Source organism: Crocuta crocuta, unplaced genomic scaffold (genome assembly GCF_008692635.1).
Source record: "Crocuta crocuta isolate KB4526 unplaced genomic scaffold, BGI_CrCroc_1.0 scaffold107, whole genome shotgun sequence".
Classification (NCBI taxonomy): domain Eukaryota; kingdom Metazoa; phylum Chordata; class Mammalia; order Carnivora; family Hyaenidae; genus Crocuta; species Crocuta crocuta.
The window spans coordinates 2,482,918-2,495,682 of NW_027531877.1; the positions used below are offsets into that span (position 1 = coordinate 2,482,918).

The window sequence follows — 12,765 nt, forward strand, 5'->3', positions numbered from 1 at the left end:
CATGATTGTATTGAATGGGACTGCTTTATGGTGATGGCTCAATAACTGCCCCATAATTAACTTGTCAGTGGTTTGCTCACAAAAAGTATTTCTTCAGAATCTCCTTAGATGAATCACAACTTATAAACTGAAATTATCATTGTTTCTTTTATGGGAACCATTGAGCAGTAATTTTGTTACCATGCTATGATTATCAAGTGATTGTCTTATGCGTCTTTATTCCTAGATTGTTAACAACCAGGAAGTTTGGAGCACACCCATTGCTCCTCCAAAAAACAAATATTTTCTTATTGGGAGTTAATTAGGATCCTTTTTTAAAGGGTCCTAATGAAATAGTTCTTTTTTAAAAAATTGCAAATACTAGATTTAGAAAAAAGAGCATCTATTCCAAAAGCATCCTTGTCTAGGTGGTGAGACTGAGGTCTCGAAGGTGATGGGACTTGGCTGTGACCTCCCAGGGAGTTAGAGGCAGTCTAGCTGCTCTGGTCTTCAGACTTCAAACCACATTCTTTATGCTCATGTTTTCTTGGCTGAAATGGGAAGATTAGGGTCACACAGTTGAAAAAGAGAGAAGCATTTCTTGTAGGTTATGCAGTAATATATGCCATCATAAAACATGTTTCTTAACATAGAGATCCCTAAGTCTAGAATAATTTGGGGTAGGTATAAATACAAACATAGACATAGGTATAGTTTAGCCTTCATCAAATAGTGGGATTTTCCAAACAGAGAAAAACCTGAAACCACTGAACCAAAACATGGGGAAATCTGGGTGCAAACCTTTCTTGGATCATTTGAGGAAGTCAGAGCCTTTTAAGGTTTTCTAAATAAATACTAGTTTTGATGTTTTATCTCTGTACAGTGGGGAGTGAAGAAAAATTAGATTTAGTCTTTTTGTGCTATCTACCATATTAGAAAGAGACATCAATAAAGGAAGCAGAGCACATAAAAATGAACATCAGTAAAAGAGGCCACAGATTCCCAGAGAACAAATGAAAGTAAGCATAGTCATTGGATACCACCTATTGCCTTGCAAACCATACTGGATTGTTTTGACTCGGTCCATATTAATAGTATTAAACATCGCGTCTCACAGATTCTCTCTTCTGCTTGTTGACAACATTTTTTCTTTTGTCTTGGAAGCTGCATTTTGTTATGTCTTTGTTGGGACTCATTAAAAGATATTTTATTTTTTATAATCCTTTTTTCGTGGACTTGGAAGTTAACAAGAGCTATCTAATATTAGGAAATATATGCTCAGCCTAATTCTTTATAAGACTCTTTTACATTTTAATAAACCACATAGTAGATACAAGTACCAAGTAATGTCATGACATAATGACTATTTCTTATTAATCTTCATTAATATGTTATATGTTTACCAACATCTCCACCTGACATTCTGTGACTATAAATCCATGGTATACGTTTTCTGCATTAAAGAGTAGAAAAGTGCTAAGTGTAACTACTTATCTCTTTGAAGGAGTTTTGCAAGGAATTTGAAACCCAAGTGAGGAATGGACGACTTTATTGTACACGGGAGAGTGACCCAGTTCGTGGCCCTGATGGCAGGATGCATGGCAATAAATGTGCCCTGTGTGCTGAAATGTTGTGAGTATAGATGCAGTTTCTTTGGAGTGAATGGGTGTGTGAAGTGGAGGTTGATTGGCACGGGGAGTAAGCACAACATTAAGGTACAGCTTTGTTGTTGAGAATTTTTGAGCAGTTTTCTGTCCTCTGCAAAACATGATATCACCTAGTAAATAGATCCTCATGATGTATGTCTGTTTCTGAGTATAGATGGATTCGATTTTCCAGTTAGAAGACTGGATTACAAAATACTTCTTAATATTTCCTCCCACAACCTTTGTAAGCCTTTTTATGAGCTAGTCATAATACAGAGTGAGGGTAAAAGCAGGTACCAAGACTTTGACTGTTTTCCTTCAGTAATTATCCCATTGTGACAGAACAGATGTTGACGCCCACAAAAACTTCAAGTTCATATGTGAATGGGATGAACTTTATCTTTTCATCACGGGCATCTGACCTTGGGGAAGGGCAAATCCCACAACATATAAATTATGTCATTTATGAAGATGTCTCAGACAAGGTCTTGTCACTCGTTCAGATCCTTGATCTCTCCATACTCTTTCCTTTATGCTGTCCTCCATCAAGTCTGTCTTAGTCTTGGCCAGCTAGTCTCTCCCCTCTGTGGACTGCATTTCAAGATTATCCTTCTTTGGCTAAGACCTCCTGAAATTTCTAATTGAAATCAATCCTTATAACTCTTAATTTTATTTCATAACAATCATCACAGCTGGTAATTGTGTAGTTATTCCTATGACTATATGTTGACTGTTAGTCTTTTCTACTGGGCTCTAAATTCCCAGAACACAGGGTATGTGTCTGTTGTGTATGCTACTGTAGTGTATGCCCAAGGGCTGGGCCAGTACTTGACAAAAAATAGTTACTGGGCAAATGTTCAATGAATGTGTAAGGGAAGATCCCTGCTCTCAAAAAGCTTAAAGTTAAAGAGTACAAATAAGCACCCACCCACCCCACACACACACATTTCAAGACAGAGTGAAAACTATCCCATAAGAGAATATTCAGGTATGAAAACACAATGACAGACATACAACTTATTTCCACTTTGATATCTGGGATGTCTTCTCAAAGAAGGTAAAATTTTAACTAAGGGGATTTAAAAGAAAGGAAGATGACAAAAAATGGTGACTCCGTGGATATATGAAGGCAAAATAAAAGGATTGAGAGGGAAGAGTGAAGATTTCAACCCAACTAGGAACTTAAGACGATGGAAAATGTTTGTATTAGAACCCATGAGCATGTGGCTCTTTTCCCACCTGTGCCTAAATGACTATTTTGTAACATGAGGATTTATAGCATCTGTATTCATGTATTTATTTTGTTTTTATTTCCTCCAGCAAACAGCGTTTTTCAGATGAAAAAAATAAAGCACATGAAAACTTGAGGAAGGCTAAAGAAAAAGTTAAAGTTAAAAGAGAAATTGAGGTATGATTAGTTTGATCAACTTAGTTACGACTTTTGTGGGGTGTGTGTATGTGTGTGTGTGTGTGTGTGTGTGTGTGTGTCTACATTTTACTCTAGAATGCATTTTTGATGTTGATTCATTTTTCCTCCTTTACTGGTAGATCTTCTGGAAAGTGACTTACAGTAATTAGTTCACAAGATATAGAAGAATAATTAGGCATTCCAATTTTTAGCTCTATTTGGAGAAAATTAATCAAGTCATATTAGTAGAGTAGTTCCTAAATAAAGGTAAAATACCAAAGCATTATCTGAATTCAAAGTCTGATGTGTATGGTAGTTATTTTGGAGGTCTTCAATGTAACATTTTAGTATGCTCCCTTTAAAATCATACCACATTCTACTTTCTAAACATCTCTTAACTAGGCATCTGTCTTTTTTTCTCCTGCTACCAACTTAGCTCATATATCTAATAGATTTCCTTTCCATCAGGGCATTAGCATCCTACCCAGTCTCTATGCTTCTAGCCAACATCTCCCTCAATCCTCGGGTTTCATTTCATCTTCCACATTGCTTTCATAGTGTCAGAAATATGGGCATGACCCACTGGCATTTTGGAAAGCTAACATTTGAAGGTATCCTAGAGGATATTTGGACCATTTCACTCCATGAAGAAACCCTATTTAACTTGTTTCTTACAGTGAGTTAAGCCCACCTTCTCTAGTGTGCAGTTCACAGTTTCATAAAACGGCCTACTTCATGAGTCCCCTTCTGACTTCTTGTAACTCCATCTTTTTGTCTAGGCCTCATTTTCAACCAATTTTTTTCCTGCAATCCTCAGTTTTTTTTAATGTTTTATTTATTTCTGAGAGAGAGAGAGAGCAGGGGAGGGTCAGAGAGAGGGAGGCACAGAATCTGAAGCAGGATCCTGGCTCTGAGCTTGCTGTCAGCACAGAGCCTGATGTGAGGCTCGAACCCATAAACCGTGAGATCATGACCTGAGCTGAAGTCGGACGCTTAACTGACTGAGCCACCCAGGCGCCCCTCCTGCAATCCTTAAATTTTAGTTCTCAAATCAAAACCATCCTTTTATCTTTCATTTCCAGTTTCTTCCTTCCTCTTTCTCTTCCTTCTTTCCCTTACTTCCTTTCTTTCCCTCCTTCCTTCATTTGTTTGTTCATTCGTTCCTTCCTTCCTCGATTGTTCCCTCCCTTCCTTTCCTTAGTTTTTTCTATAATTTCTCCAGTTTCAGTCTCCAGTCATTCAACTCCTCCACACACCTGGCTGGGTGGTCTTGCTAAAACAAACATTTCATTTTATGTTCCTCTCTTCTATAAATATTTATCATTTTTCAATTTCCTAGGAGTAAAGTCCAAATTCCCTTTAAAGTTCAGTAACCTGATTTTGATTTATCTTCAAGATCTCCTTTTGACCACTCCCCAAACCATCCTCTTTTTGTCCAGCCAATTCTTTATTTCTGGCAGTAATACGTTATCCCACGATAACATGGTCTTTTACACCTCTCCGCCTTTGTTCACACATTATGATTCCTCTTGGGGGCCTTTTTGCCACATTGTTTTCCTGGACACATCCTAAAGATATATAACTCAGACAGAAATTCTTCTCTGTACTTCCATGAATCATTCTTCCCTTTGTGCTTGCACTAATTGAACTCAGACTTGCATCATATCACTTATACTGCAGTTCCTTATTTTATCCACTTGAGTGATAACAGAGCTACTTCACATTTATATTTACATTTATATCTTACTGAATATTTACGTGGATGAATACTACACAGAGAGAAATATCACAAAATTTAGGGATGATCCTAAATCCTAAAAGTTTTCTTTTTTATCCTCAGTTCCCTTTCTTCTGATATCTTTCATTTACAGCATCTAAAATTTATAAACAGAATAGAGAACTATATCTAAAGTGTCTCATTTTCATTGTTTAGAAACTCTGCAGTGAATATCAGCACCAGGCAAGGAATGGAATACTTTTCTGTACCAGAGAAAATGACCCTGTTCGTGGCCCAGATGGGAAAATGCATGGAAACCTGTGCTCCATGTGCCAAGCCTTCTAGTGAGTATAGAATGTCAAAGTGTCTAAAGAACGCCAGAGAGAGAAGAGACCTTACAGATGGTCTAATAGAACTAGCCACTTTCATAGATGGGGAAGCTGTGGCTCAAAATAGGGAAAGGAGTTGAATAAGTTGAACACTTAACATTGAGAATGTTAGCCATAAAGCTGGGAACTACTTACTTTAATATGTCGGTTTCCCCTACACTCATTCTCTTACCATTGGAACATCCTGACAGCCATGAGCTTGTGCAAATATCAAATCCTCCCCACTGCTGAAGCATCATGTGTGAACCTGCTGTACAAGTTTGCAGGCATCTCATATTCTGGAGAGGTTAGGGCCCAAAGTGAACACTTAAAGCAGAAATTGATTATTAGAGTTGCTGTTGCCCATGAAACAACCATGAACCCTTATAAGATTAAATATTACTGTACATAATGTGATGTTTCTCAACAGGTTAGAATTGAACTGGCAGTTTGCTTTCAAAATTTGGAACTGCTCCCAGTTTATATGATTGAGCTCAGTTTAAGGAGTTGATTTACATTTCAAATCTCTGGCCTGTTGTTTTGATTGACAGCCATGTGTAGCTGAAATACCATCAGTTAACTGTACATACAGTGCAATTCCATTGTGCAAAGCAAATGTAAGCTCATTTGGTTTATCAGTGTATGAAAATTATTGGCCTTTTTCCATCCACCCTGTATTTTGTTTTTCGATAACACAGCTGTGAGTCAGCAATACATGTAAGGTGAATTAATAAAGCTAGGGTGCGCACAGTGTGATAGATGGACTACAGACTTAGGAGGAGAGAAGTTGTTTAGTTGTAGTCTTGTCCTCCTGTCCTAAGAGTATAGCCAGCGCCCTCTCTGCCTCACCTTCTCTCTGTGAAACAAGGGAACCAATCGATGTGCTTGTAAAGGCCACTTTCAGCCTCCAGGTTTACTGTCACTATGGTACCTGTTTTGATACCTCCTTGGTGGACATTGATGACATTTCTTTTCTGACCCCAAGGCAACTATATTTCTCTCAATGTTAAGCAAACACTGTGAAGAAGTTATGGCATCTTACCATACTGGAGGCTATTTTGTCGCCTCTCATTGGTTTAGTAAAAAAAGGACAAAATTGCTCTTCCTAAGGAGGGAGGAGAAATTAGCAATGCAAGAATGTGGACAAATAATCGCCTGTAGTCGGTCCTACAGATTCTTCTGGTTTTCTCTCTCATTCAGCCAAGCAGAAGCTAAAGAAAATGAAAAGGCTAAAGAAGAAGCAAGAAGGAGAAGAGAATCTGGGAAAGCACCCTCATATGCAGTGAGTGGAATCCACCCAACCACTCCTACTTGGCCCTATAATTTGAACATATTTCAGAGTCTAGGGGGTACAATATTGCCCAGCAAAAAGTCCCAGGAAATCTTAACTCTTTTCTCCAGAGACGACATTGAGATGAATACTATGGGCGCTTGATCCATTCTTGCTGGCTCAGAGACTAACACTGTACAATAAAAATAAGTTATTTGAAGTCTGAAAAAACTGAGTTTTAATACTGGTTTCACCAGTACAGACTGTGGTAAACCACTTTCCAGAGACTCTACATGTGTATTTTCTACCTGTGAGCTTTTGAAATCTCACATCTGAGTTGGGATCAAAATACCTTCATTCTGCACACAGAAAGCCTGATTTTTTACCCCTGAAATGTTATAATAATTTGTTTCCACAGCCTTCTATAAGTTATTATAGCCTATTGTTGTGTGTGTGTGTGTGTGTGTGTGTGTGTGTGTGTGTGTGTGTGTGTTTGAGAGAGAGCACACAAGTGGTGGAGGGGCAGAGAGAGAGGGAGAGAGAGAATCCCAAGTTAGCTTCACACTCAGCACGGAGCCTGATGCAGGATTCGATCCCACAACCCTGGGATCATGACCTGAGCCAAAATCAAGAGTCGGACCCTCAAGTGACTGAGCCACCTAGGCACGCCATTGCCTGTTGCTTAGAAGATTAGAGTCTCCTGCTTCTCCCTCTGTGATTTAGTCTTTCCCTTATCCAACTATCCTCCCTAACATGACTGAAGTTTCAAAATATTAATAATATTAATCTGCTTAAAGCCCACAAATGACTCATCATTAACTGCAAGATACACCTCAACCTCCTTATCTCTTCTTATTTGACTTCTTACCTTCATTTAGAAGTTCCTGTTCTGCTGTATGCCCATGTAGTTTCCAACTTTGTTTCTCAATTTATTTTAACAATCTAGTATGCATATTCCCCGATCCCGTTCTTACCCCCGAAAATCCTGTTTGCTCTTCAGTCTCACTCAAATTATTCCTTTTCTGTGACATCTCCCCTGGCTTTCACAATCGGATCTCATGGCCTCAACCTCTGCGTTTTCAGATTTTCTTGTACCAATATGTTTGCACTTATTTTATTCTGTTTAGATTATAATGGAGTTTACTTGTCCCCTTCTTTTATTATATTTTGACACCCTATTATGTTTTACTCGTTCCCGTCTCTTAGCAAATGAGGAGTTTTGTTTGCTGAACTGAATTTTACATGTGAGAGAAACACAACTAAAATCCTGGGGTCAAAGAAATAGAACATTAATTCCTATCCCTGTAGATGTTCCAGTCTTCCACCTCGAATAGGCATAAAAGCAAGTATCCCCAGTGTTCTTTCTCTGTCTTGGCAGGAGCTGTGCAGTGAATACCGCAAGCTTGTGAGGAACGGACGACTCCCCTGCACCAGAGAGAATGACCCCATCCAGGGCCCAGATGGGAAAATGCATGGCAACACCTGCTCCATGTGTGAGGTGTTCTTGTGAGTAGCACTGTGGCTGGGAACACTAGGAAGAGTTTTTGTCCTTTCTGCTTCAGGTCTTAAATTTTTTTAATGTTAGCTTTGTTGTATTTTACTTCTTAAATTGTGTTTTGTTTCTTGTCAGTGGCATTTTTGCACAATTGCTCTGTCTTGAGAGAGACAGAGGGAGGTCCACATGTAGCTCCTTCTCTTACCCTTTTAACACAATCTGTCTTGGTCTCTAAGGTCCAGTCAGTGCTTTGGCCTCACCCCTGTGTTATAGGGTTCTGTCAGTCATGTCATGTTCTTGAATAGAGGCCAGTCGTTCTTGGGAGGGGGAGGGAAGTTAGGAACCACCTATGTTGCCATCATGGTGACGTCACTCCTAACCAACTCCAAAGAATAATTCCTGCATATCAATCACCAGTTGAAGTGATCACTGTGTAAGCGTACGAGATGTAAACAAGGATCTCAACCCTACAGAGTGGGATGTGAAGTCATCTGAAATCACACAACAATTCACAGAGCAAACATATCAGCATGCAAAACGGTACATTAGTTCATACACAGGGCCTGAGAGAACGACTTGGAATAGGAAAGATGAACATCTGGCACAGAGAATCCCTCCCATGTGTCTCGTCCACTCAAACAGCCACGGTGAAGCCTACTCTATGTCCCTACCCCTCAGTGGTTCCTTCGTGATGACTGGGAGTTTCCTTCATAGCACTAAGCACTAAGTATAGCTATAAATTGATATATGTGACTATATGTTCAATATCTCTCTCTTCACTACACAATTGTTTTTATGGAAGGGATTCTAGAGAATGTAAACAGTGAGTCCAGATTAACTTTCTGTTCCTTTGTGAGAGCACCACTTCAGCAGAAAAGCAAAAACATATTTAGAGGAAATGAATACAAACCATGTCCTTTGAGGACTGTTAAGGCATGGCATACTTAGCAAGGAGAGAGTTATGGTTTTGAAATACCCAAGTAGCTTTTGTTTTTAAATCTATACCGTAGAATGTATACCGTAGGCTGTCTCTATGGATGAAAGTGGGGGCAATGAGTAGAATCTCTGGAAGGGATACAGCTCAATGCCAAGAACAACCTGCTAACAGTTTGAGAATCTCAGGGGTAGAATGACCTATGTGGGCTTTCAAGGATGATGTAAGTAAAGTATTTATTGGCAGATTAAAGCAAAGCTAGATAGTAATCAGACATACTGAATATTGGAAATTGTGAGTACTGGAAGATTAAAAAACTGCCTCTGAATTAGGGCTTACATCTGAATTGTACATTTATCAGTTCTGTGTCCTTGGGGGAGTGATCCAGTCTGTCAGTTTTTTTATCTATACATGGGGTTATAACAGAAGTTTTACAACATGCAGCTGAGAAGATTTCATGGTACAAGCCCCAGATTAGGCACATAGTAAGAATTTACTAAACGTTAACTACAAAAAGTAAATGATACTTGAGATCACTTTCAATCTGGACATTCTATCATCCTTACTGATCTCTTTTTTAATCATTCTCTTTCAGTCGAGCAGAAGAAGAAGAAAAGAAAAAGAAGGAAAGTGAGTCAAGAAATAAGAGACAATCTGAGAACACAACTTCCTTTGAGGTGAAGGAAACTTTTCCAAAAGTCAGAGCATGTGGACCTGGGCTCCATAGATGGCATTCAGGGAACTCATACATTCCCTGAAGCTATAGGAAACGTTTGTACAGTTTGTTTATATGGGAGCATATACACAGGTACATAGGTGACTATTTCTAGGTCAAGTGTTTATAACTTTTATCTTTTAAAAATAGTCATTTCTTCTAAGAACTATTCTAAAATAAACCACTTGCTGACCCCCATTTGAGAAAAAAAGTCTAAACTGCAGCTGTTTTTCCAGTCTGATCCAACCTGTATTCAAAACCTCAAACTTCCTTCCTCAATTTCACAGGAATTGTGCAGAGAATACCGCAAATTAAGGAAGAATGGACAGCTTCTCTGCACCAGAGAGAATGACCCCATCAAGGGCCCAGATGGGAAAGTTCATGGCAACACCTGCTCCATGTGTGAGGCCTTCTTGTGAGTAAAGCTCAGGACTGCTGATGGTGGGTGACAGGGAACCAAGGGAAGTTTTCAAACAGTTGTGAATAATCAATTGTGAGAAATGCATTTTCCTCTTCAGTATAACAGTCATTTTGCAGTATCACAGTTTAAATGAACTAAACACACACACACACACACATTAAAATACAAAACCAAAAAGCAAGTGGAGAGCTTTCAGATAATGATTATTGTGATATAAATAGATCCTTAATAATTTCTTTTAGGATATTTTAGATAGAACTCAAGATCTTTTATTCAGAGAAGAGAATACTCTGGCAACCACACTAATTGCTTTTTAGTTAGTTGAAGGATTGTCAGCTAAAATAGGAAATGGATGAGCTTACATATAAAATATCGTTATGGTGCATGGCAGGTTTTAGGAGAGTGTTTGTAAAAGTTTACTACCTTTCTTCTTACTCATTTGTGTCATCTTAAAAAGTAGAATTAAAATGGATGAGAGCTATAGGGACACAGATTTGAACACAACACAAAGATGAACTTTGTAATATTTGAAATAGGTGAAGCCTGCTGTAGGAACGGTGGAAGTTGAATCCTCACGTACAGGAGACTAAAGTATAACTGTAGAATAAATGGCATGATGGATCCTCAAAAACAAGAGTCTATGATATCCCTTAAGCCTTTTGATCTTTGTCTCAAGAGACACTCCACTTGATTTTCTATAAACTCAACCTCTGAAAGCTTTCAGTCATTCAGTATTCCTGGGCAGAGAACAATTTTTGTCCCACGGTGGTTGGGCACAGAAGCATTAAGAATCTCTTACGTGGAAGTCAGGATGATGGCCATATAATCATTATAACCAAAATTTATTGAATGTGTGTCATCAGCAAATATTGCTAAAAGCTTTGCTGCCTAATCTCATTTGATCTTCATGACAAACATGAAAAAGGTCTTTCTTATATTAGCACAAGTTATAGATGACACAGGCCCAGAGAAGTTGAGAAAGAGAGAAACATCAGTGAAGAAAGAAAAAATGAAGAAAACGATGTTTTTCACTGTATGGTATAGATAGAAGATCATTTAGGAATGCCATTATCAACTTCTAGTAATTATATCTGTCTGGATTTAGGCTTGTTTCAGTGTTTTTCTTTATCTCCACATCAATCTTTCAATGACAAAGAAGGAATTCTGCCACCTAGTGGTTAGCTCTGCTGCTTCCTCTGATGATTTCCTAGGATGGAAAAAAAATGCTTCTTAAATATTTTGGTCAACTTAGACTCATGGTAAAATTTGGGTCAGGTTCCATATAAAGAAAAATGAGAAATCTCAGAATTTTGGAACTATTTTAGTACTTTCCTCCAAACCCTATAAAAATACCTTATCAAAAAGAAATAAAGTTGTATTTATTACCTCATATTTTATGGGTATATTAGCAAAATCTGTTGGCTTTTTTGAGAGTTGTTCTTCCCTACATAGTCTTTTCTTGCACACATTCATACAAAATGAAAACTGTCTTTTCACCTTTTAAGGAAGTTTTAATTTGATCAATGGAAGCAAGTCTTATGTTGACTGAAGCATAATCTATCTAATTTTTACATACAATTTAAAACATGTTTACATTTTAAAATTAAAACTTTTTACATATTATTTAATTTTTTCTTCTTTCTGTACACCAGTATTAAATTGTGCCAATTATGCCGAACTTGATTTGCAACACTGCTGGTTGTCCAAAATGGCTAAAAGCTGTCACCCTCACTGTATTCCCATCATATGCCTACTTTGGGAGGATTGACTCCTGATAATAATTACACTGATGATGGCACTGATTACTTTTGATAATCACTTTTATTATGTACCAAAACTTATTCTAGTTGCTTTACATGTATTGACCCATTTAACGCTCACAACAATCCATTAAAAAAAATAGTTACTACTTCTCTTTATCCTTCCCTTCCGCTTCCCCATTTAAAAATAAGGAAGGCACAGAGAGGGTCAGACATTCCTTGTGTTCCTTATACAGTTTGGCTCCAGAGTCTGTCTCTTTAACTATGCTTAACTGCCTCCCAAAAGCCAAGTATTACCAATGTAGAAGGAGTTATTGCAGATGCAAAAGAATCTGCAATAGGAAGTATTAATGCAGTGCCTTTGCTGAGGAGCTAAATGGCTTTCCTCATGAAGGGACTTTTTCTTACACACTATTGTCTTGAGGTGAAGTGAATCATTTCAGTTTATTATCCACTAAAATGACAGACTGCGATGAGTGGATCTTTGGGGGTGCTTGAGACTTGTCAAGGCAACAAATGATCAACCTGTACATGTTAAGATTCTATTCTACTATATTAAGACCCATTTCTTGTTTTTCTCTCATTTTCTTTCCCTGATCCATATAGTCAGCAAGAAGAAAGAGCAAGAGCAAAGGCTAAAAGAGAAGCTACAAAGGTAATTTTCTCAGGACTGCTGATTCTGTGCCTTGACTTTTTTTTCCCCTTAAGACACTCTAGATATCTCATTAGCAGAAATGTTTTCCTTTTCAGTTGTCATGCCTGAAATGAACAACAACAAAAACCCTGAAAAAAAAGGGTCTTGATTAGAAGTTTCCAGAGTACCAATTATATTGCATGATATTTCAAATTTTGAGTTTCATTTTATAAAAAGTAGAGGGTTAACTCACTTAGTAAGCTATATTCTCCATATCTGGCTTTTCTTCGATTTCTGTTGTCAAGCACGGATTATTAATATCAATTTTTATAATTTACTCATTTCAGTTTACATCATTCCAACCTCTGTTGTTTCATATAGGGAGTACAATGTCCCTATTGCTTACATTAGTCCAATT

General features: G+C 37.9%; 1 protein-coding gene across 1 annotated transcript in view; it reads left to right on the top strand.

Moving 5' to 3' along the window:
- SPINK5 (serine peptidase inhibitor Kazal type 5) overlaps window positions 1-12,765 on the top strand; it is a 270,877-nt gene that overhangs the window by 225,647 nt on the left and 32,465 nt on the right. The window contains exons 12-19 of the mRNA XM_077772967.1: window positions 1,484-1,611; window positions 2,946-3,033; window positions 4,967-5,094; window positions 6,319-6,400; window positions 7,767-7,894; window positions 9,413-9,494; window positions 9,820-9,947; window positions 12,320-12,368. Coding sequence (XP_077629093.1) covers window positions 1,484-1,611; window positions 2,946-3,033; window positions 4,967-5,094; window positions 6,319-6,400; window positions 7,767-7,894; window positions 9,413-9,494; window positions 9,820-9,947; window positions 12,320-12,368 — 813 coding nt within the window. The remainder of the gene's footprint in view (window positions 1-1,483; window positions 1,612-2,945; window positions 3,034-4,966; window positions 5,095-6,318; window positions 6,401-7,766; window positions 7,895-9,412; window positions 9,495-9,819; window positions 9,948-12,319; window positions 12,369-12,765) is intronic.